At 53.4% G+C, this 25,496-nt stretch overlaps 10 protein-coding genes across 10 annotated transcripts; 6 read left to right on the top strand and 4 right to left on the bottom strand.

Moving 5' to 3' along the window:
* Positions 1-41: 41 nt before the first annotated feature.
* On the bottom strand, positions 42-1,449 carry DL89DRAFT_269874 (MFS general substrate transporter). The gene is made up of 5 exons (XM_040888464.1): positions 1,221-1,449; positions 1,004-1,195; positions 461-856; positions 283-438; positions 42-259 (listed from the first exon to the last, which is right to left on the bottom strand). Exons 1-5 carry the CDS (start codon positions 1,428-1,430, stop codon positions 122-124), a joined length of 1,092 nt encoding a protein of 363 aa, XP_040740784.1. The 5' UTR covers positions 1,431-1,449; the 3' UTR covers positions 42-121.
* A 764-nt stretch (positions 1,450-2,213) lies between these two features.
* DL89DRAFT_269872 (MFS general substrate transporter) lies at positions 2,214-3,677 on the bottom strand. The gene is made up of 8 exons (XM_040888463.1): positions 3,580-3,677; positions 3,436-3,539; positions 3,222-3,411; positions 3,095-3,200; positions 3,057-3,067; positions 2,787-3,023; positions 2,603-2,765; positions 2,214-2,532 (listed from the first exon to the last, which is right to left on the bottom strand). Exons 1-8 carry the CDS (start codon positions 3,592-3,594, stop codon positions 2,291-2,293), a joined length of 1,068 nt encoding a protein of 355 aa, XP_040740783.1. The 5' UTR covers positions 3,595-3,677; the 3' UTR covers positions 2,214-2,290.
* Positions 3,678-4,272: 595 nt separating this feature from the next.
* On the bottom strand, positions 4,273-8,747 carry DL89DRAFT_279077 (DNA-directed RNA polymerase III largest subunit; the record flags this gene model as incomplete). The annotated part of the gene is given in 9 exon segments (XM_040889546.1): positions 4,273-4,351; positions 4,389-4,573; positions 4,626-4,889; positions 4,970-6,592; positions 6,619-6,657; positions 6,677-8,299; positions 8,331-8,387; positions 8,416-8,551; positions 8,652-8,747. The coding sequence occupies 9 exon segments, from the start codon at positions 8,687-8,689 to the stop codon at positions 4,273-4,275; spliced, it is 4,044 nt and encodes a 1,347-aa protein (XP_040740782.1). The 5' UTR covers positions 8,690-8,747.
* Positions 8,748-8,992: 245 nt separating this feature from the next.
* Positions 8,993-10,791, top strand: DL89DRAFT_269870 (cytochrome P450; the record flags this gene model as incomplete). Its single annotated transcript, XM_040888462.1, has 7 exons — positions 8,993-9,005; positions 9,147-9,342; positions 9,368-9,552; positions 9,605-9,704; positions 9,739-9,788; positions 9,832-9,957; positions 10,069-10,791. The coding sequence occupies 7 exons, from the start codon at positions 8,993-8,995 to the stop codon at positions 10,689-10,691; spliced, it is 1,293 nt and encodes a 430-aa protein (XP_040740781.1). The 3' UTR covers positions 10,692-10,791.
* Positions 10,792-11,097: 306 nt separating this feature from the next.
* On the top strand, positions 11,098-11,773 carry DL89DRAFT_60525 (uncharacterized protein). Its single transcript, XM_040891860.1, has 2 exons — positions 11,098-11,136; positions 11,229-11,773. The coding sequence occupies exon 2, from the start codon at positions 11,232-11,234 to the stop codon at positions 11,613-11,615; it is 384 nt and encodes a 127-aa protein (XP_040740780.1). The 5' UTR covers positions 11,098-11,136; positions 11,229-11,231; the 3' UTR covers positions 11,616-11,773.
* A 660-nt stretch (positions 11,774-12,433) lies between these two features.
* On the top strand, positions 12,434-14,877 carry DL89DRAFT_269867 (STT3 subunit of Oligosaccharyl transferase). The gene is made up of 5 exons (XM_040888461.1): positions 12,434-12,974; positions 13,003-13,438; positions 13,473-13,739; positions 13,781-14,014; positions 14,038-14,877. The coding sequence occupies exons 1-5, from the start codon at positions 12,499-12,501 to the stop codon at positions 14,791-14,793; spliced, it is 2,169 nt and encodes a 722-aa protein (XP_040740779.1). The 5' UTR covers positions 12,434-12,498; the 3' UTR covers positions 14,794-14,877.
* Positions 14,878-16,130: 1,253 nt separating this feature from the next.
* Positions 16,131-17,520, bottom strand: DL89DRAFT_249120 (ARM repeat-containing protein; the record flags this gene model as incomplete). Its single annotated transcript, XM_040885157.1, has 1 exon — positions 16,131-17,520. A coding segment is annotated over exon 1 (1,374 nt), but the record flags the coding sequence as incomplete, so codon positions are not given.
* Positions 17,521-18,765: 1,245 nt separating this feature from the next.
* On the top strand, positions 18,766-20,607 carry DL89DRAFT_60457 (uncharacterized protein). Its single transcript, XM_040891859.1, has one exon. The coding sequence runs from the start codon at positions 18,862-18,864 to the stop codon at positions 20,548-20,550; it is 1,689 nt and encodes a 562-aa protein (XP_040740777.1). The 5' UTR covers positions 18,766-18,861; the 3' UTR covers positions 20,551-20,607.
* A 1,305-nt stretch (positions 20,608-21,912) lies between these two features.
* On the top strand, positions 21,913-23,656 carry DL89DRAFT_305460 (cysteine proteinase; the record flags this gene model as incomplete). Its single annotated transcript, XM_040890891.1, has 2 exons — positions 21,913-22,051; positions 22,113-23,656. The coding sequence occupies 2 exons, from the start codon at positions 21,913-21,915 to the stop codon at positions 23,654-23,656; spliced, it is 1,683 nt and encodes a 560-aa protein (XP_040740776.1).
* Positions 23,657-23,913: 257 nt separating this feature from the next.
* Positions 23,914-25,495, top strand: DL89DRAFT_249118 (uncharacterized protein; the record flags this gene model as incomplete). The annotated part of the gene is made up of 2 exons (XM_040885156.1): positions 23,914-24,922; positions 25,205-25,495. Exons 1-2 carry the CDS (start codon positions 24,110-24,112, stop codon positions 25,493-25,495), a joined length of 1,104 nt encoding a protein of 367 aa, XP_040740775.1. The 5' UTR covers positions 23,914-24,109.
* Between the last annotated feature and the right edge of the window lies 1 nt (position 25,496).

Raw genomic sequence — 25,496 nt, 5'->3', positions numbered from 1 at the left:
GCCAGCCTCGAATTCTTTGCTGCGCAGCATACACACATGCCTTTGCCCACACACAAAACAATATATTAATGCAGACAATAGCTACTTGCCAAGCTGCTAAATCAGATAAGGAGTCCCTAGCCTAGCACTTGTAGAGGAACTTTTTCGAGATCAGCAGTCGCAGCGCCAACATCGCTAATGCCGAGCAGAGAAGCTGCACCGAGCAGTAAATGATCATGCTCGAAGTAGTCGGTTTTGTTTCCAATGGTATCCAGCATGGCTCCATCCACAGGCACGGTCGACCAGGGTAGCCACAGCGTAGCCAAAGTAAATGACTCCCAGCGTGTTGTTCAGGCGCTCTGAGCCATACAGATCTGCAGCAACCACCGGATGCAGCGTTGGCATGATGCCCCACGAGATTCCGTATATGGTAGCTGCAATAATCAGCATTGTGCTGTTCTGGATATGGCAGCCAAAATACAATAATCCCCAGGGCGCCAGCAAATGTCGACACAACCAGCGTGTTCAGAGCTCCTACTCGGTGCGAAACCAGATCAATGACAACCCGGGAAATCAAAGATGTCAGGTTAAGCAGCATCTGCAGCTTTGTGCTAAAGTCCTGGCTCATGCCAAGAACGACCACGCTATATGACGACATGTAGAAATACGGTGTGAACACACTGGCCATCGACAGCGAGCTGCCAATGAGCAGCAGCACATAGCGGATATCACGCAGCAGCGAAAAGTCAAGCAGCTTGCCTTGGCGCACTATTCTCGTGCGCGGCTTCAGCAGCCAGCTGGCCGGCATGCCGGCGCCCAGGATAATGAACCCAGTGATGCGCATCGCCCACGGCCGTCCCAGGCTCACCAGCCATGCCTTTGTTGGCAGCGGAAATCCAAATTCCTGCAATGCTGGTTCCTGCCAGCACAGTGACCAACTGCCAATGCCCGGTGTTTCGGGAACCATTGCGTCGGCACCACAACGGAAACAATATCAGTGAATCCGCCACCGATGCCAAACAACACTCCCTTGCGTCAGAAGCAGCGCCCACGGGGTTATGCAGAACGAGGCTGCGATTAGCGACATGGCAATAACCAGGATGCCGCCCATGCTGATGTACCGTGCATCGAACCTCTCGCACGCCATACTGGCGAATAGTCCGAAAAACGCGTTTCCAAAGAACATCATGGTTCCAATCCAGGACGAACATGGATGCTGATGAGTCAGGAAACTCGTTGACCAGATACTCAACTTGGTAGACGCCGTAGCTGCTGACGATGCCGAACGAAAACATGTGCACGATGAACCCGGCCATCAGCACTATCCAGGACTGGAGCATCGGCGGGTTATCCTCTTCGTAAGCAGTGTCAGATTCTATTGAAGCATTGGGCTTTTCATCGACTGAAGCAATAGGAGCTTCTTCCTGCGGACAAGCGGTTGTGAGCGGCATTTGAAAATATGACTGTTGATATAGTACAAGTGAAAAATGGCAAGAGTTTAAGCCGCTGTTTATATACGTACCATTTCTAGCTTGAATCTGCGCATCAGTTCACTAGTTGTAAAGGCTCGCTTGATGGGAGATATTCAAAAATACGACTAGCAGCACCATTAACATAAGCCTGTCGCCGTGCTCGGCTTCTTGCAAAGCATTCATCCCCGAGCTACTCCTCTCTCCATCCTAGCTATTGCACAAAAAGGACCGGAAACTTTTGTCTTGACGCGCTGGCAAATCTGCCCATCATTGGAAAAAGTTTTTGCCTCTAATGTTCAGGAGAGTCTCTCCTCTCATGTTTGACGGGACGAATTCAAACGGCATGCTCACCACGCAGAATGTACAGAGTCAGCACGGAAAATGTGGTTGGCGGTGTGAAACGTGTCCCTGGGTCAATTTTTGTTTTTGCAACCGCATTGCCTATCAGAACTGACTCTGGAACTCATTTGTGTGGTTGATTGAATATGCATATACGTGCTTCACGCGGTAAGCTAAACCATTCGAGCCAATACTGTTACCGCCATATGGCCGTGAAAAGTGCAAATTCGCCGAGGACTCGGAGATGAATAGAACGCATGGTTTACTGATGGGGACATATTTATGTTTGAATATTCAGCGTCGCTGCCCATGTGATGCGCTTTTTGGTATTGTTTAGGCAATATGTTTATGCACCCCCATGTCGACTTCATACGCAATGTATATGCCACATATCTGGCTTTGGTGCAAATTGAATATGATCTCTTAATTTCTTACATTTACTAGTGTTTCATATTAAATTGCAGGACATGTACTAATCTTCATTTGAATGCCAGGCCATGTCAACACACATGAATAAATTTACGGGAAACAAGCAGTCGCAGTACGACTAGAGCCACTGTCGCAACCACCAACTGCACTGAACAGTAGATGATCAGGCTCGAGTAGTCGGTCTTGTGTCCAATATTGTCCAGCAATACACCATTGACAGGCGATGTAATGAGTGTCGCTACAGAGTATCCAAAGTATATGACACCTAGCGTTGTGCCTAGACGCTCCCCGCCAAACAAGTCAGCAGCCACCACTGGATGCAGCGTAGGAATAAATCCCCAGGCCAGCCCATAGATAACAGCAGAGGACCATCAGCATTGCACTATTCTTGAATGGCAGCCAGAAAATGGCTATTCCGACAGTCCCTGCCAACGTTGAAAGTAACAATGTGTTTAGCGCGCCGATGCGACATGTGATCTGGTCAATGAATAGACGCGAGACAAGCGACGTCAGATTCAGAACCATCTGCAGCTTCGTGCTGAAATTCTCATTCATGCCGAGGACAACCACGCTGTACGATGGCATATAGTAAAACGGTGAGAAAAAGCTGGCCATTGACAGCAGGCTTCCAACGAACAGCAGTGCGTAGCGCACATCGAACAGCAGAGAAAAATCGAGGAATTTGCCTTCACGCACGATTTTAGTCCGCGGCTTCAATAGCCAGCTACATGGCAGCCCCAAGCCAAGCATGATGAATCCGGTGATGCGCATGGCCCAAGGGCGACCGACACTCGCAAACCACGCCTTGCTAGCAGCGGATATCCAGATGCCACCCACGCCACTTCCTGCTAAAACGATGCCAACCGCTAGCGCACGGTGTTTCGGGAACCACTGCGTCGGAACAATGATTGAGATAACGTCAATGAATCCAGCCCCAACACCAAACAAAATCCCCTGCGTCAGCAGCAATGCCAGTGGTGTCTTGCAGAAGGAGGCAGCAACCATCGATCCACCAACAACCAGTACACCGCACATACAAGCGTACCGTGGGTCGAATTTCTCGCACACTAGACCGGCGAACAGTCCAAAGAACGCGATTCCAAAGAACATTAGAGTGCCGATCCAAGCAATGGTCGTTGCAGGGGTATTCGGGAACTCGTTCACAAGGTATTCGACCTGGTAGACGCCGTAGCTGCCCACAACACCAAATGAGAACATGTGGACGATGAACCCAGCGATCAATACTATCCATGACTGGAGACGTGACGGGTTGTCTTCTTCGGCTGCACCATCAGGTATATTGTCGTCGATTAGCTTCTCCTGGACAGAGGCAATCGGCGCTTGGCTCGCTTGTGTAGACAACGTCGATAGACATTTGGTTTTAGTGAGGTTTTAGTGAGGTTTTAGGAGCAAGTGGGCTCGTGTCCTTGGCAGCTGGAATTGTAAGAAAAATGAACCAGCGAAGCGATAGCATTTCAGGCGGGGACCCCTGTGCCAGAGCTGCTTTCTCTTTTTAAGCTCCTTGTCCAGGCGTGGTCGGCAAATAATTCTGCCTAACGATGTGTGGTCTGCTATTTATCGCCTGCTCTAAACTTCTTATGATACATTCATCGCTGAGTGAGGCAGGCGATGCCGTCTGCTGTGGCGGTTCCCCGGGGAAGCATCCGTGGCCGCTTTTGTTTAGATCCACCAGATGGGCCTGTGCGTCCTAGCAATCTCCGAGGCACACTGAATATCGCTGCTACTGCGGGCTGGCGGAAGGACTTGGAATACTAGCGCAAATAGTGTGCAGCATATACCTCCCCACCACACGTGTGATATGCTTGAGGTCAGCTGGTAGCTGCTGCATCTCATGGATGTGCATCCCTGTGCCAGAAAAAAGTATTGACAGCGGGCGATCCCAGTGCTTTGCACACAATCACCGGCTACTCTTGCAGATACACATTTCCGCTCTAATCTGGCAGAGGGTTAAGAAAATCGCTCAGCTAGATATGTTAGTGGCAGATCGCTAAATCGATCTATAACTCTGGGAGAATGGTGTGAAAAGAAAGCCTTACGCAGCAATAGCTACTGGTATCGACGATGCGGTGCCTTGGGCTTGGGTCGTCAAACAGCAGCGGGCGCTTGGTCGGCTTGATGTTGCGGTCATAGTCCATCAGCAGCTTGAACATGCCAGTGCCAATCGGCATTTGCTGGCCCATGATGATACGCTCAGACACACCGTGCACCATGTCGCGCTTGCCAAAGACAGCGGCGTCGAACAGGTGGTCGGTTGTCTTTTCAAACGACGCCAGCATCATGACCGAGTCATTCATCTTGGCGATACCGTACCGGGTAATGCCGAGAATCTCGCCCTTGTAGCACATTAGATCACCCAAGGAGCATCAGATGGCGCTGGTCAATGACGATCGAGTATGTGGTGAAAATAGCCGCCAGCTCCTTGATCATCTGGGTGCGCGCCGCCTCAATACCCAGGATCTTGAGGTTGTCCATGATGTGGTTGCTGTGCGTATATCGTCCATCGACACCATCGGTGTTCATCGACTCGAGCAGGCCGTATCCTTCCGCAGACAGTTTTACGCCGGTGCCCTTTTCCTTCTTCATAATGACTGCCCGATGCACGCTGGGCACACCATGCACAATGATGTTGGGCAGGGCACGTCTCATGACCTGTAGCTGGTAGAACAAGCTGTTTCTGGTCCTTTGGCGACACATACACACTGAGCTTGTTGGGCTGGCTCCATGTGCACATTGTTTCCAATCTTGAGCTTGGGCGCGCTTGCGATTGCATTGCAGATGTCGGCCAGGTCGATCTCCAACTGCAGCTTCTTGATGACATCCATATCGATTGTGACGCCAAGATAGCAGCTGGTCGCCGTATACACCTCCTCGATACTCTGAGTGATATCTCCTAGCAATGTGCGCTCAATACGACCCTTGACGATACGCGCCGACGACTCGCTCTCTTCGTTGATCAGCTTGCATTCGACAATAGGCGTCGAGATATTCTTGGCTGCGTTGATAATCTCCTTGATGCGCGGCACACCCATCGACACGTTCATGCTGGCAATACCGGCGAAATGGAACGCCTTTAGCGTCATCTGCGTGGTCGGTTCTCCAATACTCTGCGCTCCAACGGCTCCAACCGCACTGCCAGGATCGGCACGCGATCTCTGGTACTTGGTAATACACAGGTCAAGGAACTTTTCCAGGCATGTGCGGGTGACAACGAGTTTGTTGTCGACGATCCTGCGCGCCGCAGACGGTGCATTGGCATCAGCCTTACCCAGTGACCACGAAAGTATGTCTTCCAAGCTCGCCTCCACGGAATCAGCTGCCTTCGCTGCCTTCTTCCCACGGCCCTTGGGCTTAGCGGACTCGCCGGTCAGCTCAGCGGGGATGTCGTGGTATGGCTTAAGCTTGTATGCCGCACGCAGCTCGCCAAGACGTCCCGCCAGCGACTGGTGAACATACTCCTTTATCTCGTCTCGCCAGTACGAATTGGTCCAGTCAACAAACCGCGGCTCCAGGATGACCTTGTCGACGATATGCTTGATCTGGAATGGTGCCAGGTGCTCTTCATCTGGCGATACCTCGGTGGTGTTTCTGATGAACGTCCAGTTGTGGTCAAAGAGAACAGGAACACCATCACCCTCGAGGCGGTAGGGATCAAGCGAATCGCCACCGTACTCAAACTGCACCACTGTGCCCGACGAGTTGCGCACAGATGAATCATACTGTACGCGCAGGTCCTCAAACGCCTTGACAAGACGGCGCTGCATGTAGCCTGTCTCAGCGGTCTTAACAGCTGCGTCGACAAGACCCTCACGGCCGGATCCCGCATGGAAGAAGAACTCAGTCGGGTACAGGCCGGTGTAGAAGCTGCTGGCGACGAATCCCTTCGCCTCGGGCGTGCGCGAGCGCTTCAAAAAGTGCGGCAGAGTACGGTCAGTGAATCCGTCGGCAATACGCGTGCCGCTGACAATCTGCTGGCCGACACAGGCAACCATCTGGCACACGTTGACAGGGCTTCCCTTGGACCCGCACTGGGCCATGATCAGCGGAGCATTGAAGCGGCCAAGCTCCTCCATACAGATCTTACCGGCATTATCACGAACTCCACTCAATTCTCCAGAGATGATGGCCTCGAGCGTCTTCGCCTGATCGCACCCTGGCAGGGTCTCAAGAACACCGCGCCGGCTCTCATCAATGAACCCGTCACACGTGCTGTACGCGTCGGCGATCAACTTGTCCTTGCGGTCTCTCAATATCTTGCCCGGAGTTACATCTGACAACCCGATCGAGAAGCCCTGGTTGCAACTCCAGCGCGCAGACAGCTTGGCCAGGCGGTTCATGATCGCTGCAGCTTCCTCCTGTGCCGATAGTCGCGCAGCGCAACAAAGAAGATCGACTTCTTCTTACCGTCACCAACAACGCTCTTGTCAAGCGAACCGCACAGAAGCTCGACTGTTACGAATGATCATGTAGCCGTCATTGGGGCAGAGATCAGGGATGGCAGAGCGCTTGAACATCTTGGTCTTGGTCTCCAAGTTGATGAACATCTTGGTTGCGTAGTTGGGCCGCATCAGGACGTTGATGACCTGCTTGCCCGACCAGAGCCGACGCGGCTTGATGATGCACGGTGGCGGAATGTCGATGAACACGTTGGCATCAAAGCAATAAGAGACGATCTGTGTGAACTGAGACCGATCGTAGAAGCGGTCCTTCTGCGTGATCAGGAACGCGGTGGTAATGAAATCCTGAGTGGCTCCAATGATGGGCTCACCATTGCGCGGCGTCACCAGGTTGTTGCGAACGCCCATCAGTTCGCGTGCCTCGACACGTGCCTCTTCAGTCTGCGGCAGATGCAGGTTCATTTCATCTCCGTCAAAATCGGCGTTATAGGGAGTGCACACACACTCGTTGAAGCGGAACGTGCGCCAGGGCATCACGCGCGCCGAGTGAGCCATGATCGACAGACGATGCAGAGACGGCTGGCGGTTGAATAGCACAACATCGCCGTTGACCAGATGGCGCTCAACGATGTCGCCGACACGCAGATTGTCGGCAGTCTGCTCGCGGATCGACCTAATAAGCATACGCTTCTGGCCGCTGGAGCCAAAGACGACAAAGTTGGCACCAGGGTGCACATCGGGACCGTTGCGCACGTTTTTCTGGAGCCGCTTCAGGTTGTGCGGCGTCACGCGCTCCGGGTAGGTCAGGATCTTCGCCACACGCTGCGGCACGGCAACCTCGTCGATGCGCATGTTGGGATCAGGCGAAATGACAGTGCGACCACTGAAATCGACTCGCTTTCCCGACAAGTTACCACGGAAACGACCTTGCTTACCCTTCAAACGCTGGGTGAAGCCACGGATTGGTTTGCCCACCACCGAAATGGGCACACCGGGCACATCGCTGTTAATGTACATGGCGATGGCCAGGCCAAGGTAGTCCCATTGCTCCATGATGTTGATCGTGCCAGCGCCCTGCTTCATGCCAGTCTCAATGAGCGCGTTGGTAAAGATGATCTCTGACAACTTGACAGTCAGATCGTCTTCGTTGCTGGCACCGTCCTGAGCGACAGACGGACGAATGCAAACTGGCGGAACTGGCACGCTGGTCCACAAGAACAACTCCGGACGGCCGCTGTCCGGGTTCATTCCCATCAGCTCGCAGTCCTCGTCCGAAATGTTCTTGAACAGCTGGTACACACGCAGCGGAGTCATCTCCTCGGTCTGCGCTTTCTCCACAAACGGCTTCAGCTGCGGATCGGCATCTACCGCATTCGCGAGCGTCTTTCTGTAGTCCTCCTGCTCGTCGGCCGTGCGCTTCTGGCGGTACTTGTCATGCACAATCTTCAGCGGACCACCCTTCTTCACCACGCCATTGGTTGCCAGACAGTGTGGGCAATATGTGACCTTCTTGCAGCGGTCATTGACTGCCTTTACGATCAGGCGCATTTGCAGCCCATCGATTCCAGGGGCCCTCAGCCTGCGCAAGAACATGCGCCGATCCGACTCCTCAAGCATCACGCGTGCGCACGTCTTGCAAATATCCTGCAGAATCGTCTGCGTCATCTTGAAGTAGCCAAAGTGGAACACAGGGCACGCACAGATCGATGAATCCCCAATGGCCGACACAGTCCGACATGTTTTGTCCGCACGTCTCGCAAATGTCGTTCTTGTTTCGACACACCCAGCCGCGGATCCAGTACGCCATTGGGGACAGGCTTGCGAGTCTCGGCCGTGTAGAGATCGCGCTGGTTAATCACCACCTCCGCCGCCTGACGAATATCGTGTGGGCTCGGAACTCCAAACTGAATGCAATGACTACGCCAGAGGAAAAAGCAGGGCAGGTCAAAGGGTTAGTGACAACTGGCCGGTCGGCGTTGTGGCAGCTGGCTGTGCGGCCGCGGCTAGCCCTACTTACATTTGCTTCGGCGCCTGTGCTAGCACCTGCTCCTTCATTTTTCGTATGTCCTTTCGATAGCTTTGTGAATTTAGAAATATATACGGTGGAAATTTGGTTTGGCAAGGAGAAACGAAGTAGCTCGCCGGGTCTGCTGTGGCCCGCACATTTTTGGCCCTAAGCTAAAAAATTTTCCAACCACGACAGTATCAAATTTGGAGCGATCCACGTGATTGAAAGCGGTGTGGCCAGCCAATCGGCAGGGTAGCTCTTGGTGTTTAGCCGCTGACAGGACACGCACATTCGGTTGTGCAAAGTAGTGGCAACCGGGAGCCGCAGTTGACACAGACAGGTACGTCTCCATGGTTCTAATGCGCGGGCTAATGTGAAGACTATCATGACCCACTGTCCCACTATAGCCAACAATGCATGCCGCAGGATGTACATCTTGCTGCTTGTGCGGTGATATATCAGCCATCACTCTCATTCAACTGGTATTCCCTATGTTACTTGCAGATCTGGCCGAGACCTTCAGGCGGCTATTCAGTTCGCGCTCACTTGGGCCGGCAGTAGCAGCAGCGGTTGCTGTGTACATTGGACGCCTGATTTCACGAGCCTTCTTTTCGCAGCTCTCCCCTATCCCAGGGCCGTTCCTGAACAAGCTCTCGAACCTGCCGCTAAAGTACCACCTGCTTCGCGGCCAGTACCACACGTATACCTGCGCATTGCATGCAAAGTATCGGCGAGGTCGTGCGCATTGGCTATGACATGGTGTCGCTATCAAACACCTCTGATACCCGGCTCGTTCTGGCCACCCACGCGTTTCAGAAGGGTCCTACATACCACAGGGGCCGCACTAACGAGCCGACGTCTTTCTCTGCCATTGACCCAGAGCTAAACAAGACGCGGCGCCGACAGCTCGGTGATGCATTTCGCTATGCACACGATGCGTGCGGTCGAGGACCTTGTGCTAGACGCTGGTGCTCACTCTCTCATCAAGACATGGGACGCTGAGATCAGCCAGCAAGGTGGCCAAGCCAGAGCCAACTACTTTTACACGTTCCACCGCATGGGGTTCGACATTATAGGCGCATTGGGGTTCGGTCAGAGCTTTTAATATCCTGCAAACCGGCGACACATCGGTCATAGACAAGATGCGTGAGATGGCCCAGCTCAAGACACTGCGCGGGACTGCTTCCAGCAATCCAGAGGGTTCCCTGGCTGTTTCCAGGGCTGAAGCAGTCGCAGCAGTTCCTCTTGGAGCTTGTGCGCGATGCGATAGCAACACGCAAGCGTCTGATCGAAAGGCAATGGCGCCCCGCCACGGGTCGATGTGCTGCAAAAGTACATTGATGCTACTGACCCTGTCACTGGTGAGAAGCTGACGACCAAGCAGCTCATGTCGGAGATGCACCTGATGCTGGATTGCTGGCACCAGATACCACGAGCAATACGTTGTCGTGGACTATTGCCAATCTCCTCAACTACCCTGATATCCATCGTCGTGTGACTGACGAAGTATGGTCTACTTTCCCGGACATGACCCGCACTATTTCTTTTGGTGAAGCCAAGGCCAAGCTTCCGTACTTGACAGCTGTTATCCATGAGTCGATGCGCCTGAACCCGTCTGTTTCTGGAATGCTGCCCAGGAGCGTTCCTGTTGAAGGCGCCGCTTTTCAAGGCTATTCTATTCCTCGCACAGCAACAATCTGTGTCTCGATTGCTGCATGCCACCGCAACCCAAAGACCTGGGAGAACCCGAACACATTTAATCCTGACCGCTTCCTGGGTGAGGATGACGAGGGTAAACTGCGTGATCTGCTTACATTCAGTTCTGGCGTGCGTGTCTGTATCGGCAGGAACCTGGGATGGCTTGTGGTCTACACAGTCTTGGCCAACATCCTACGCAAGTACAATTTTGCTTTGCCAGAGAACGCACCGTATGGTCCTCAGCGAACAGACAAGGGTGGGGTGCCTGCTGAGATCCCTGGATCAGCGTACATACTCACCGGCCCCTCGCATCCACAGACCGACTGCTGGGTTAACATTTCGCATGCATAGAATATTCGTATACATTGAGCTAGACGAAATTTATTTCAAAGGGTTAACAAGCGACACGCTGCCGAGCATTTTAACGAGCCTCAGCGCAACCGAATACAAACCTGGTAATCCACTGGATACAAGAAGTAAATAAGCGCGTGTTTTTGCGCAGCACTGCCAAGATCACACAGGCTGAGGTTTTGTTGTAAACAAAATACCTTGGCACATCTCCGTATCTTGTCCCACTCAGCTGGGCTCTATTTACGGTGCGTCTGGCTTAACAAGCGGAATATAACGCATACACCTTGGCCACTGCTGGAAGCCGCCATCTATTTTACGCATACATAAAGCAAGACATTTCGCTACGAGTCTGGCCAAGCCGAGCCCTTCTTGTTTCACTTCATCTCTATCAATTTCAACCCGCCATTTCGGTTTTACAATCTCTGCTACTAAACCCTTACCCAAAGTAAGTAGTAGGGCACTGGCCCAATGCTACAAAGGAATCGACTCTGGCGACCGCTTTGGTCCTAACCATCTCTACTCTCCAGAAATAGGTAGACCATGTGCGATTTTATCCCGATTTTTATTCTGTTCGGATCATACAACAGTGTGCGCTCGCTAGGGTCGGAGGCTTTTGCATGTCCCCGCTGCCACAACCCTGCAATTCATACGATCAGTAGACGGTCGTGGCTGACCGTTTTCTTTGTACCTGTGTGTCCAATCAGCAGCCGCAAAACACTGTACCATTGCACAATTTGCTCTTGGGAGGGAATCCCAATGGCAGTTACTCGGCTGCTGCTGCTGCTGCTGCTGCTGCTGTTGCTAAGGAGCAACCATCACCGCCATCACAAGCAAAAGCACAAACACCAGCCTGAAAAGAAACGGCCAGCACCGGCACCGGCATCCGGCACCAGTACCAGCGCCAGTACCTCAATTCCAGAATGAGCCCTACCAGCAAACAGATTACAGCGTCCCTCCTCCTCCGCCATATACTCAAGTCGAGTGATAGCGATACATCATCTCATATGCATTGCGTATATGGAATGTTGCCGCTTCAAATATATAAGCCAGTTGTATAAATATACGTGCCCAACCTGTTGGCGGGAACTAGTACCATACAGAATGCATGGGGGTGCAGTAGACACCAGACAGCCAGTCTTCATTTAGTATGCGTCCATTTAATGAGTGTTTTTTTAGCAAGTTCACCACATCCCTCTTTGCTGTTTCAATGTGGATACAAGCATAGGGGATGAGAATGTGTGGCACATGTCGCATTGGGGGTTGCTCATCCATGGTGTATGTTACTGGGACAACTGTTTAGATGGCTGAAAAAGAGCTGGCCAGGAGTGACAGGCTTTCATAAAAGTAAAGAGCCTCACCCTTAGCCAATACCGATTTCCTATACCTCTTCTGATATAACTCAGCGAGAGGCTTCAGTAGCCGTAATCACGCTAATTTTTGGGCTCAGCTTGTTCGCTCGCCCCCACCGTAACACACCCCGGATGAGCTATGTTGCTGGTAGCTGGGGCAGCATACGACGTATGTGTATAGCAGCGGGTTTGTGTGATGTTGAGATAGCAGATATATGTTCGTTAACAGCTGGATGGAGTATATACGGCCATTGGGCATAAAGCCCCTTAATCTCCTCAGCGGTAATCGAAATCACAGGATGTGATGCAGGCGTTGCTGATTGGACCGGGTCCACGGTCTTGGGTCTCCCGCATATAGGCATGTTTTCATACCCAGCCTTTGCTGTCAGTCTACGTTGTCTCTCCAAACACTCGTCTAGGCTTTCTATTCTGGGGATATTTTCTGTTTCTCTCAAGCAATGGCGCGAAAAGTATTAGGACTGGCGGCGGCCGAGCAGCTGTCGCTGTTGCGGATTGCTATTCTCGGCCTGATTTCAGTGGTTGCTATTGGCAGCCGCTTGTACTCGGTAATTCGGTTCGAGTCCATCATCCACGAGTTCGACCCTTGGTTCAATTTCCGCACGACAAAGTACCTCGTAAACAACGGATTCGACAGCTTCTGGAACTGGTTCGATGAGACGGCCTGGTACCCGCTGGGCCGTGTTGTTGGCGGCACAGTGTATCCTGGCATCATGGTGACATCGGCGACGATCTACAATGCGCTGCACTTTCTGAACATTCCTGTGGATATCCGCAATGTGTGCGTGTTCCTGGCGCCCGTGTTCTCGGCGTTTACAGCCATTGCCACGTACCATATGGGCAAGGAAGTCAAGAACGCAACAGCTGGTTTGCTGGCGGCAGCGTTCATTGGCGTGGCACCTGGATACATCTCGCGGTCGGTTGCTGGCTCGTACGACAACGAGGGGATTGCGATCTTCCTGCTCGTGTTCACCTTCTTCCTGTGGCTGCGGTCGGTGCGGCTTGGGCTCGGCGCTGTACGCAGCGCTGACTGCTGTGTTCTATTTCTACATGGTGTCGGCGTGGGGCGGATACGTGTTCATTATCAACCTGATCCCGCTGCATGTGTTTGCGCTGCTGGCCATGGGCCGGTACAGCAACCGACTGTATGTGTCGTATTCGACATTCTACGTGCTGGGCACCCTAGCTAGCATGCAGATCCCGTTCGTCGGATTCCAGCCGACGCGCACCAGCGAGCACATGGCGGCGCTGGGCACATTTGGCCTCCTGCAGCTGGTTGCGTTCGCCCATTTTGCGCGCACCTTGGTGCCCCAGCACCACTTCCAGGTTCTGCTGCGCGGCGCTGTTGTGTCGCTGTTTGTGGTTGGACTTGGCGGCCTGGTTCTGCTGACCATGAGCGGCGTGATTGCGCCAGTGGACCGGCCGCTTCTACTCGCTGTGGGATACCGGCTATGCCAAGATCCACATTCCGATCATCGCGTCAGTGTCCGAGCACCAGCCGACTCCGTGGCCCAACTTCTTCTTTGACCTGAACTTCCTGATCTGGCTCCTGCCGGCCGGTATTTTCTTCAGCTTCCGCGAGCTGACCGACAACCACGTGTTCCTGATTCTCTACTCGATCTTCGCCGCGTACTTTGCCGGCGTCATGGTGCGTCTGATCCTGACTCTGACGCCAATTCGTGTGCGTGATGGCTGGCATTGCCATTGCCAATGTGTTTCGAGACTTACTTGAATGTCAAGGATGTCGAAGCGGCCGGATCCGAGGCTGAGGCGGTGCCTGTGGCCAAGACTGAGGCTGTCGCTGGTGTCCCTGCAGCTGAACAGATCTCTGTTAGCAAGAGTGGAAAGAAGGGCAAGGGCAAGAAGAGCGAGAAGACCGAGGAGCCAGCGAAAAGTGAGCCGGCACCCTCGAGCAAGCCAGCAACCGCACCTGGAGATGAGCGTTGGAATGAAGAAGTTCTAGCGCACTGCTCCCGAAGCTCGTGGTGATGGCCAACTTCCTGTACCTCCTGTTCATGTTCCAGTGGCACTGCAGCTGGGTGACCTCCAACGCGTATTCGTCGCCTTCCGTCGTGCTGGCATCGCGGTCGCCCGACGGCTCGCAGCACATCATCGATGACTTCCGTGAGGCCTACTACTGGCTGCGCCAAAACACCAAGCCCGACGCCAAGGTCCTGTCATGGTGGGACTACGGGTACCAGCTGGCGGGCATGGCGGACAGAACCACCCTTGTTGACAACAACACGTGGAACAACACGCATATCGCTACCGTCGGCAAGATCCTGGCCTCGGACGAAGACACTGCGTATGAGCTGGCCCGGCGCCACGACGTCGACTATGTGCTGGTTGTGTTTGGCGGTATGCTCGGGTACTCGGGCGACGACATCAACAAGTTCCTGTGGATGATCCGCATTGCCCAGGGCGTGTACCCGGACGACGTCGAGGAGAATGCGTTCTTCACAGGCCGCGGCCAGTACTCGATCGGCGACGATGCCAGCCCGACGATGAAGCGCTCGCTGATGCACAAGCTCTCGTACTACCGCTTCAGCAGCGTCATGGGCGGCCAGGGCATGGACCGCGTGCGCCGCCAGCCGCTGCCAACCGAGGTCACCGTCGACAACTTTGAGGAGGCGTTCACGTCGGAGAACTGGATGGTTCGCATCTACAAGGTCAAGGATCTGGACAACCTGGGCCGCAGCCATCACAAGGTCGCCGACTTTGTGGGCCGTCCATAGTCGGAAGGCACAGGCTTTTAAAAAGTGACAATTTTTCTAGCAAATCTTTTGGAGTAAAATCCGAATGCTCAACCCTCCCTGTGCCCATGTCAGATCCGCGTCTGCGCTGTAGCCGGCGGCTTGAACTGCACCGGGTTAACGCCCACCTGCAGCGGCTTCTCGGAGATTTCCACACTGACAAACTGCTCGGCATCGTCGCCAGCCAGTCTGTAGTACTCGTCTGTCCCAAACGTGCGGGACACGTCCTGTCCGCGAACAACCATTGAATCCCACACAGGCACGTCGGCAGCGCAGCGCATAGCTATTGCCAACTCGACTGCCGTCTCCTCGCCGGAGCCCAGCGGCAGCAGTACAGGAACCTGCCAGTCCAGCTGCCAATGCAACTGCGACTGTGGCACAAACTCCTCCAATGGCGGTACATGGGACTACTGCCTGTTGCGTCGGCAGACGCACAACGACAACGATCTGCTGGCGGTGGGCTAGCCATTCGAAGGAAGCACCGAACGGCAGGTTGACTGGGAATATGTGGTTGAACTCCAGTGTGCATCGCGCAGGAGGCTGGCTGGGCAAACCGAGCAGCAGTGCGCTGGCACTGGCCGTGGGCTATGAACTCAAGTGGCCTGAACCCTTCGATGAATGCCGTCAAGGCAGCTAGCGGCAGCAGGTCCACCACATCTGCCTCACTAGCGCTGCTGCTGCGTCCCTCGCCCGCCTGTGTCTCGAGGTCTCTCAGCAACTGCGCGAGTCCTGAAGCCGCAAGACCATCTCGCTGCAAAAGATCCATCTGTGCGCTGTGCTCGGAGAAGAAAATCGGATCTAGCAAGTTCAACCACGCGTCTGGCGCAGCCTCCAGCTGCTAGCGAGCTTAGCCAGACCGCATGGGCAAACAACCGCAGGTACACCAGCGCCAGGCGGCTTTGTGGTGACAGTCCCAGCGTAGTACATTCGAGCTTGTATGCCTGCCGCATGATCTGCGCAGCCAGATTCAGCGATTCGGCACGTCGCAAGGGGCTGCCTGCCAACGGCTTGGCCAGCAGCGCATCCACGACGATGCGCGCATAGTCCACTGTCAGATCGTCAACCGCGGGCAACTTGCCCTGCTCCGCGAACTTTTCCAGCACGTTGATTCTGTGTGAAACGAGCTCAGCAGACACATCTACTTGCAGCGAGCGGTCAGCTATCTCGCTCAGACACTTCTTCAGGCCACCGACGCCTGCTGCAAGCTCTGCCTTGAAGTCCTCGGCCACCAGCTGGTTGATGCCGGCCACCTTTTGTGGCCTCTGTAGCATCTGCTTAACAAACGGGTACTTGTTGGGCACACAGTCAATGAGATCGTGTGGCATGCAGTCGGGATACTTGTCGCGCAAATACGGCAGGTGGCTATAGACGAACTCTGGCAGCACCCTGTGGAGCGTTAGTCGGGATTCCAGCGGCGCATTCATCACCAGAATGACTACACCTGCATAGTAGACATCGTCGAGGCGTGGCTCCCGATTCAAATAGTCCCTGCTGATGCCCAGCAAATTGCGCACGACCTCATGGCTGGTAATGATGGTCGGGTGGCGGCGTCCTAGGGCCTGCAGCGCCTTGTAGATGGGCATCTGGTCGTCAGGGTAGCGCTCCAGGTTAGCCTTGAAGGCCTCCATCAGCGTCTCCATCCACTCGGGTTTGGCCAGAATCGACACGCCCAGTACACCATAAATCCCGTGCCGCACCGTGCCGCTAGCGTCTTTCATGGCCGACACGGCAATCAGCATCTGCTCTTCAGTGAGGCTCAGCGGCGTGCGCGTGCCAATAGCCAGAAGCGCGCGGATTGCACACTGGCGCACCCGGTCGCTGCTGTCGTTGAACATGTCGACAAGGAAATCGACCGCCTTCCCCGCAAACTCTGCGCTCGCACCGCTGAGCTCGGTGATTGACTCGATCGCAGCATCCCGGACTTCCTGGAACTCGTCCTCAAGGCCATGGACAAAGGCGCCTGCCGCTCCCGAGTCCAGCAGCTTGAACTCATCCGATTCCACATCGGCGTCGCCCTCGGGCGTCGGGATATGCGACTTTGCTGGCTGTCCCTTGCTTCCACGGCCACGGCCGCGGCCACGAGGCCCGCGCGGCACGAAGCGTCGGAGGTGCGACATCACCTGCTTGCTGAACGTCTGCGAGAGGAATTTGATGTCGACATTCTTGAACCGGCCCAGAATCGCGCACGCGCGCTGCCGCACCACTGTCGAGCTGTCGTTGACCATATCGCAGAGCTTGACGAACGCGTCGTCCAGCAGCCTGATGGTCTCTGTGACCTTGTACTTGTGGATCACCACTGGGTGCTCTGGATAGACACTGCTGATGGCCCACACCAGCTCCACCGCCACTAACCGCACCTGCTCAAAGTCATCTTTGGTTGCCACCACGCACTCGTCGTACATTTCCACCGGCAGCTCGACGCCAGCCAAGTGCTGGTGCAAGATTACATTGAGCGCCTGCTGCCGCACCTTTGGGTGGGAGTCCATTGAGTATCGGCAAACTGTGTCGAACACCGCGCTGTCAGACTCGATTCCATGCGGCCTGACAATGGGAATGACTGCCAGCACCGCACACCGCAGGTGATGCTGAGTGTGGTTTAGGTCGCCAAGTAGCGCACCACTCAGCGTGCCGTGGATGTTTTCGGGCAGCTGCTCTGACTTGAAGATGTTCTTCAGCTCGTGCAGGTGGGCCATCGCCTGGTATATCTCGCAGCGCACTGCTGGCTCGCTGCTGCCCAGTGCGCCCACCAAACCCGTCAGAATTTTTATAGAGTTTGTTGCCGGACATGTGCACAGCTGGGTCGCCAGCCGCACAACCAGCTGCCGGACAGAGATCGGTAGTTCAATCGTGCGCAATGACACCATAGCGCGCCGTGCCACTCTGCGCACGTCGTGGTCGCTGCGTAGCCCCTTCAGCGACACCATAGTGGAGTGCACATCCTCATACGACTCAAAGGGAATCACTGTGTCGCCAGCTGTGCTGGATGCCGGACTGCCAACCGAGCTACCATGGCTTTCATCGCCGCTGTCGCCGTATGTGCCTGGCGTGCTGGCCTGCGATAATGCACGTTTCATTGGATGCGAAGGGATTGATGGGCTATGCTGTTTGGCGTGTGGTTTGAAAAGAGATGCAGGCCATGCTGTTCTACAGGCAAGCCCAAAAAAAATCCATGGGAACGATATGTCGCGGGGCTGCAATCAGAGCCCTTTGTGGGTGCAATCAGGGGCACAGCATATCCTTATGAGCAAACCCAGGATACTTGTGTGGATTGCTGCCCACAAACGTGCAAGCACTCTAGGTGTTTGTGCTGACGCTGCTTTTTCTATGGCTGATAGCTTCTGCTTCTGCTTGCCCTTTTTTTCTCTGCTGCGTCCAGCGGGAAAGTGAAGCGTCCCTTGCAAACAGCTTTTTTTAGGGATGGGGAGAGTGCAAACTCGCTGCTGATCTCTACATGGCCGAGCCAGGAATGCAGCGTCTGCATGCCCGTCTGGCCCACTCCTGATGGCTTGGGAAGGTGACACCAATGTTTTGTAAATGCGTATGTGCAGCTACCCCCGCATATTCTTGCAATTAGGCATTTACCTATTGGTACAATAAGCGGACCCGTGCCCCCAATAGCACATGTATTATGCATGGTTATTAGCTGGGCACATGCCCACCCCTCATTTCCGCTGATTCTACAATGCACGACGTGTGCATCTCTGTCAAGCTGCTGTCATCGACGCAACCGCTCGCTACAAAGTAGCATGTTTATGTGCTGACGTGGTGGTACACGCCTGATTCTCTTGGTTTCTACTCCGCACTTGTAAAAAGGCCTGACGTGGGATCGTTCTGGTGCACAGCGATGCTTTGCACATCTCGTGTATGGAAGCTGACACATAAGCATGCGGCTGCTATTTTTACGCTCGACTCTCACCAGTGACAAGATCCTGTTTCTCATTTAACAGCCAGCCTATTGCTGGATCCCTCTTTCTTGCCCATCCCTTGTCCACTCCTACACCCTTCCTTGTCATTTTACGTACTCTATTTCATTTATACCTTAATATTGCTATGACTTCTCCCGACCCGTGGATCAAAATATTTAAAAGGGTCTACGCCTACGTCCTTGCAGAGCATGCCCATGACTCGACCAGCTCAGAATACCTCGGCACAGCCATCCGCCTGGCTCTAGTGTCCAAGCGATTATACCCGTGCTTGCCAGACCACCTAACCACAGCAGTGATCATCAAACGGGGTATCTCTGGCCGCTGTATACCCGGTGACAGCCCATGTAAACATTCGACAAAGTGGTGGACCAACCTGCACCTGGCTATGCTATCACCAAATGTCAACAGGTTTCTGTCGTGCCACATCGTCGTGCCCGAGGATTGCAAGGGTCGCCAGCGTATTGGCGAGGCCATGGCGCATCTCGGCTTTGACCGCCACAGCCTGAAGCAAATCAGATGGATACAGTTCAGCGGCGATGGCATAGCAACCGTGGGCCACAACCAGGATCACTTGCAGAGCGTGGCCGACATGCACAATAACCTGGCAGCATTCAGCCGCCACCTCCCCAACATCAATCACATACGGTACAGGCGCGATCTGGAAGGGATAACAGAGGCATCTAGATCATATCTGTATCTCGCTGGAAAAGCTAGATTGGTGCAGGAGACAAATGCGCTCTACCTGTCACAGCTTGCAGAGTTCGAAGGATTCCTGCCCATGCTGGAAGTCTGCCGGCATCGCTCGATAGACAACCTCGCTGTTCTCAGAATATGCGCAAACTATCTGGAAGTTTGCCAAGGGCAGCTGCCTTTTCGTACGGACAAGCTGAAGATTCTGGACATATATAACATAAAGGATAAGATACCTCTAAAGTTCTTTGCCGAGGAGGGCAAGTTTGAAATTAGCTTTCCCAAGTTAGAGCGGATGTCCTTCCATTTCTTGCCTGGACCATTTAACCCTGTACACCGTGACATCTGGCCCTACACCCTACAGCTCCCTGTGCTGTGGCACCTGTTTGTCCGGAATTCTACCCGCAGCTACTACGATTTGTTCACCCTGTTCCATGGCCAGCCACTGTCTATACTCGATATCCATGAACCCATTGAAGGCTTTGTAAACATTGATCCAAAGATCATCCGGCACGCTAAGGCCTTCTCTCTCCGCTCACTTACAAATGGCGCACCGCGCGACGCCCGATACCCGGAAGACACTATGAAAAAGTTCTATTTGGTTGGCTCTGTTGCACGCTTGGTGTTCATGGCCGGTGTCCCTGTTCCATTCCCTGTTTCGCTTCCATGGCCAAATATGGAGCACCTTCGAATCACCGCCGAGCGTGCTTCGCCAATGAAAATTGCGATTCTTGTCCGGAAGCTGCCCGTGCTACGCAAACTCGACGTTCACTGCCAGTCCATGGATCCAGATAACTTCGATTCCAATTTCTGGATACCAAGCGAAGCTGCTATGAGGATATATCAGCACACGGGTGTTCCGAGCCGCAGCAGCCTGGCTCTCGCCAACAGCGACCCCGAAATACTGGATAGCCTAAAAGACTCACGGGTTTCGGAGCTGCGCATCAATATGGCCGGCACGTTCAACGGGAATGCAGTCTCGGCCATTGTCTCACGCCTGCCACTGCTACGCACACTGGCCATCCACCCACGTGCTGTCCCAGTCTTTGAAAACTATTTTGCCATCCGGAAATCGAGAGTCAAGGTGATTCCCTATGTGATCGATCCGCTCCTTCCGCCATAGTTGCACCACATCAATATAGCCCAAGTGCACATGTCCTGTTTCAAGATATATGCCCCAGCCCTGGCAACGAGTCAAATCAGAAATGCTTGAGGAGCCAATTGCGGTGGCGGCTGATCATGCTGTCATCGAGCGCAGTGAGCGGTATTGCTGCCATTGTTGTGGCGGATGTCTACAATAGCAATTCAGGCAATTGCGTGAAGCAGCCCTAGCCATTTGTTCACATTTCCAATATAGACCTCCTTTGTGTGGCTGCACATTTTGGGGCTGTGTGATGCCCCCAGTACTTGTGTTTGTTGCAGGGCTCGGATCTGGTGGAGCCAGTTGTTTTGTTTTGCTATATAAGCCTTCAAGATACCCTGGGCTAAATCCCTTCATTTTTCCTCTATTTCGCTCTCTGTCAAAAGCGCACATAAGCTAGTCCCCCATTTCTATACATGATCTTTAACACGTCGACGAACTGCACAGTACTCAAAGGCATATGCAGCCCAAAGTGCGACTGCAACTGTACATACTGCATCGCATGCAGCCTTCCTGAATCTGCTGCATTTGCTGACTACGCAACGGATGTAGGTACTGGGTAGCGTTCCTGAGATCATTGAGATCATTTTCATATTAACTACACCAAATAAATGCCTGTACTCTATCTTTGTGAGGAAATGATGTGAAGCACGAATATACCAACGGGTCAATAGGGGGCAGTGTTAGTGAACACCTTCAAAAATCATGCATCGACAGGATGAGCGTAAGCGACAAGGGTCACTACTTTGTGGCCCTAATTTATATATATATATACGGCCGAAAGAAGGCGCTCTTTCCTCGGCTTGAATGCCTGTAGTCAATCATTCTTTCTCATATCCATTAGATCAGTATGCTCTGGCTGTCAACTAACCACATATCCCTGAATGGAATCTCTGGCCTGGTATGCGAGTGCAACGATGTATGCTGTGTTGAATGTACCCATCCTGAAGCAGCAGCTTTTGCAAGACATACAAAGGATGTGGGTATTCTAAGGCGTTAATGAGCGGCCAGTATTCACTTCTAAGAATAAATATCTGTTTACACAACACACACCAATTACATCAACGGCTACAAAGTCGAAAGAAGAGCAGACATATAGAATATAGTAGCCACTGACTTCTGGCACTAAAATTACATTATTGCCGGGCAGTAAAACGCCCATGTAGATAGGTATAGTAGATCCGGGATGTGTTTATTAGTACCGGCGCAGTAAAAGAAATGTTAGTATAAATTCATACCCTAGTAATGCAAATCGCGTGTGTAGACAGAACGCTATCCAGACCCAAGAATGCAGTTCACCACTCATCCCTCTGCTCCCACCTCTAGCTAATGCAACGGAATCCAATGTATATCTGTGAAGAACCACCCGCATATTCGGAGTTCGACCCAAACCAGCAACTGGCCGGAATAGAAGAGCCAACCGATTCAACAAACCTAACAGGACAGAGCGATGCGACATTTACAAAGCTTTCAGCTGAAATTAGTAAGTCCACAAGCTATGCAACTTTATAGGATACACACAATAACCTGCTTAAATACTAAAGGGCGTCTAGACGAGAGGCTCCTCAACAAATACCTACCATTGTACCGTGGCTACCAGGAGATAGGACACAGGGTCATTCACGGCGAGATAGCAGATTGGTCCAAGGTGGATCGTGAGGGAGTGTGCGCCAAGTTCAACATTAGCGATAACCAATTCCAGCTTGCCATCTACCCAGTCGACGAGGAAGTGGATGGGTTTGTGTCTCTCTACTTGGAGTGTATGTACAGCGAACATACAAAGGATCACCCTCACATATGTGTATACTTTTGCCTTGCCTTATCCAATCCTGCTGACCCGTCCGTGTGTTGGAGGCAGGCATTCGAGCACAGGTTTACATATGGCTCAAATCTCCATGGGTCGGGAAGGTTCATTGAGCGCAGAGCCCTCAAGTCGATACTGGATGGGCACAGCAGGCCGATTCTGGAGCATGGCCGGGTCCGGGTCAGCGCATTTGTGAGAGTCATCTATGATGAAACAGGGATAATGTGGGGCGAGGGACTACGGAAGCGCTCACTGTACCCAATTACCAGATGCGCTGGGATACGTCTACACCCAGATTACCCGTACCTGGGCATACTCCTCCAAACACTATATCACATGAAGGCGGTTCGCCATTCCATTTATCTGGCTCCCACTCATGGGTTGGCACCAACACGATCGGTTATATGTGCTATTAAGCGGGTGTTTCTGAACCTCGAAACCAGCACCACATTTGTGCATATAGGGGAGCTAGTCAGAGCTCTCAGACACGAAGCTGGTGAAATGTGCACTGCTTTGAATCGTCAGCAGTTTGACAGCCTAGTCCACAAATACGTTGCGGATGCCTTACAAACCACAGTAGCAACTGGAATAACACGCAAGCTTTTCCGTGGCCGAGTCAGGACATCAGTTTGTACTCCTGATGCTCAACTTCGAGCCGTCGATGTCGAGGACTTCTACACCCTGCAGCTCACCGTGCGTGGTTGCCTGAATTTGCGCGAGTCCTTTGAGGACTTTTGTCGGCCTAGAGTTCTGGACAGCAGCTGCTTGCACAGTGGCCAACAAAGGGGCAGATTGAGTGCATACAAAACGACCAGCTTTGACAGCCTCCCACCTGTACTCCGCATATACTTAGATTCTCCATCGGGCAGTCAAGCCAAGGGCCACTCTGGCAACGCTGACCCATATGAGTACCCGCCAGCTATAGACTTAGGCGAGTACATTACTGACCCGGATTCCAGCTCAGCCACATGGAGGTATGCCGCGTATGGTGTGTATCTCCGGAGCCAGACCTCGGCTACCTACGGCTACACTTTTTACCTGTGCCCTGGCAAGCCAAACAAGTGGGTAGAGTTTGCAGGCGACACGGTAGCGCCCGAACGCCAGTACAACGTGTTTGCATCTTGCCCAGTGGCAGATCCAGTGTCGATTGTGAGGAAGAGCTCAAAGGCTCCGTATGCGAAGCAAGGAAACGTGTGTGGACTAATTTACATTCGCGAGGATCTGCGCGAGCTGATACTGCGTAGCGGCGACATTCACAGGCTCCACTCGATCCTTTCACATTAAACCCACCCGGTTGCAGGTGTCTGCTTGCTGCTGGCATATCTCTAAAGGCGCATTTCCGGGCTGGTCAATGCCAGTTGCCAATCCGCCAGTTGCCGTGACGTTTCGGGCGCTGAGTGGAGGTTTGGGAAAGGAGCAATCAGCAGTTCTGATTATCAGCCAAAAGTGTGGTGCTCTTTTCAGTGAACAACAGGCGCCATGCTTCTCACTGCTGCTCTCCCACAGCTTCCCTGCTTTTGTATTTTTATCTTTTACCCGAGCGCTTTTAATTCATAATGAGCTACAACAAGGTCTCGCTGGCCGCGTCCCCAGTGCTCTTTGCACTCATGTGGCAGTTTAGGAGCGAGCCATTAGCCGTGTGCACCTGCATTTCGCTGCTAGCAGGACTGACAACCTGGTGCATCATACCGCTGGACAGTGCCGTCGTTCAAGCGCGTTGGACTGTCGGGGGTCGATATGGCAAAGCCCTCGCGCCCATTGCTGGCTGAGAGCATGGGCGTGCTGGCAGCGACAATATACCTGATAGCGACGTTCCTGTTCATTCCTGCGCAATTCAGCGCACTGTGGTCGGCTGACTTGCAGACGCTGGCCAACACGAGGTTGTTTCCGTTCGACCGGCTCGGGATGTATCTGTCTGCGCTGCTGTCGCTGCAGAGTATGGTGTTCCTGGGATTTGCCGATGATGTGTTCGATCTGCGGTGGCGGTTCAAGCTGTTTCTGCCGACGATTGCGTCGATTCCCGTACTGACCGTGTACTATGTTGGATACGGCGTAACACATGTCATGGTGCCAGTGTTTCTGCGCGATATCCTGGGAACCAAGACAGTCGAGCTTGGCGTGCTATACTACGTGTACATTGGGTTGATGGCGGTGTTCTGCACCAACGCAATCAACATCCTCGCAGGCATCAACGGTGTCGAGGTCGGCCAGTCGATAGTCATTGCCTTGTCCATCATCGCCAAGGACATCGCCAACATCAACAATTCGAACCTCGAGGCACAGCAGAACCACATGTTCTCCCTGTACCTGCTGCTGCCCTTTGTTTCGGTGTCCACGGCCCTGTACTACTGGAACGTATATCCAGCACGGGTATTTGTCGGCGACACGTACTGCTATTTTGCCGGCATGACGTTTGCCGTATGTGGAATCCACGGCCACTTTTCCAAGACACTGCTGCTGCTGTTTGTGCCGCAAGCGTTCAACTTTGTGTACTCGGCGCCGCAGATTTTTGGCTTTGTGCCGTGTCCTCGCCACCGGCTGCCCAAGATGGTCGTCAACAGCCCGATGCCCCGCAAACTCATCAATCGGCTGCAGAAGGAATTCGATACCGACGCACTTTCAGGAGCGGGCTCTGATGATGGCTATGTGGGCACCAACAGCGACTCCGATACGCCAGCGCCAACCCCATCGATCAGAGAACCAGGCGCCGTGCATAGGACGCTGTCGTCAGCCATGATGAGCTTTGCCAAAGGCAAGCTGGCTGGATCAAGGAAAACGGGCAAGGCAAGCCGGTCTCGGGCAGGCAGCGCGGCAGAAGCAGCCAGCAGCCAGGCAGCTGGATCGACGTACATGGTCGCGAGCCGGACAACGCTGGAGGCTGCCAAGCCGCTGGGTCTACGCATCCTGCGGCTGTACGAACTGCTCGGGATCCTGGATGTGGAGCGGGATGAGGAAGGAAACATGGTCAGCATCAACAACCTGACACTGCTGAATCTGGTGCTGGTCAAATGCAAGCGTTTGACCGAGGCGCAGCTCAACAACCGCATCTTGCTGATCCAGGTGGCCAACTCGCTGCTGGCGTTCTTTATTCGGTACCGCCTGTCCCATCTTTTCTACTACTGAG

The sequence above is a fragment of the Linderina pennispora genome (assembly GCF_002104995.1).
Source record: "Linderina pennispora strain ATCC 12442 chromosome Unknown DL89scaffold_14, whole genome shotgun sequence".
NCBI lineage: Eukaryota > Fungi > Kickxellomycota > Kickxellomycetes > Kickxellales > Kickxellaceae > Linderina > Linderina pennispora.
The sequence above is the reverse complement of the archived record's forward strand: the minus strand, read 5'-3'. Positions and strand labels throughout refer to the sequence as shown.

Bases quoted from the DNA above. Each gene is read 5' to 3' on its own strand.
- DL89DRAFT_60525 (XM_040891860.1), top strand. From the start codon at position 11,232: ATGTGCGATTTTATCCCGATTTTTATTCTGTTCGGATCATACAACAGT.
- DL89DRAFT_269867 (XM_040888461.1), top strand. From the start codon at position 12,499: ATGGCGCGAAAAGTATTAGGACTGGCGGCGGCCGAGCAGCTGTCGCTG. The intron at 12,975-13,002 runs GTCGGTTGCTGG...TACGACAACGAG, and splicing joins GCACCTGGATACATCTCGCG to GGGATTGCGATCTTCCTGCT. The intron at 13,439-13,472 runs GTTCTGCTGACC...TGATTGCGCCAG, and splicing joins TGGTTGGACTTGGCGGCCTG to TGGACCGGCCGCTTCTACTC.
- DL89DRAFT_60457 (XM_040891859.1), top strand. From the start codon at position 18,862: ATGACTTCTCCCGACCCGTGGATCAAAATATTTAAAAGGGTCTACGCC.
- DL89DRAFT_269872 (XM_040888463.1), bottom strand. The intron at 3,412-3,435 runs GTTCTCATTTGG...TGTTGTGGGCAG, and splicing joins GCTGGGTTCATCGTCCACAT to CTACGGCGTCTACCAGGTCG. The intron at 2,533-2,602 runs GTGCAATGCTGA...CGCTGCATCCAG, and splicing joins CTGGCTGCCATTCAAGAATA to TGGTGGCTGCTGACTTGTTT.
- DL89DRAFT_269874 (XM_040888464.1), bottom strand. From the start codon at position 1,430: ATGCCGCTCACAACCGCTTGTCCGCAGGAAGAAGCTCCTATTGCTTCA. The intron at 1,196-1,220 runs GTCAACGAGTTT...CTGACTCATCAG, and splicing joins TCTACCAAGTTGAGTATCTG to CATCCATGTTCGTCCTGGAT. The intron at 857-1,003 runs GTTGTTTGGCAT...CTGCCAACAAAG, and splicing joins TGCTTCTGACGCAAGGGAGT to GCATGGCTGGTGAGCCTGGG.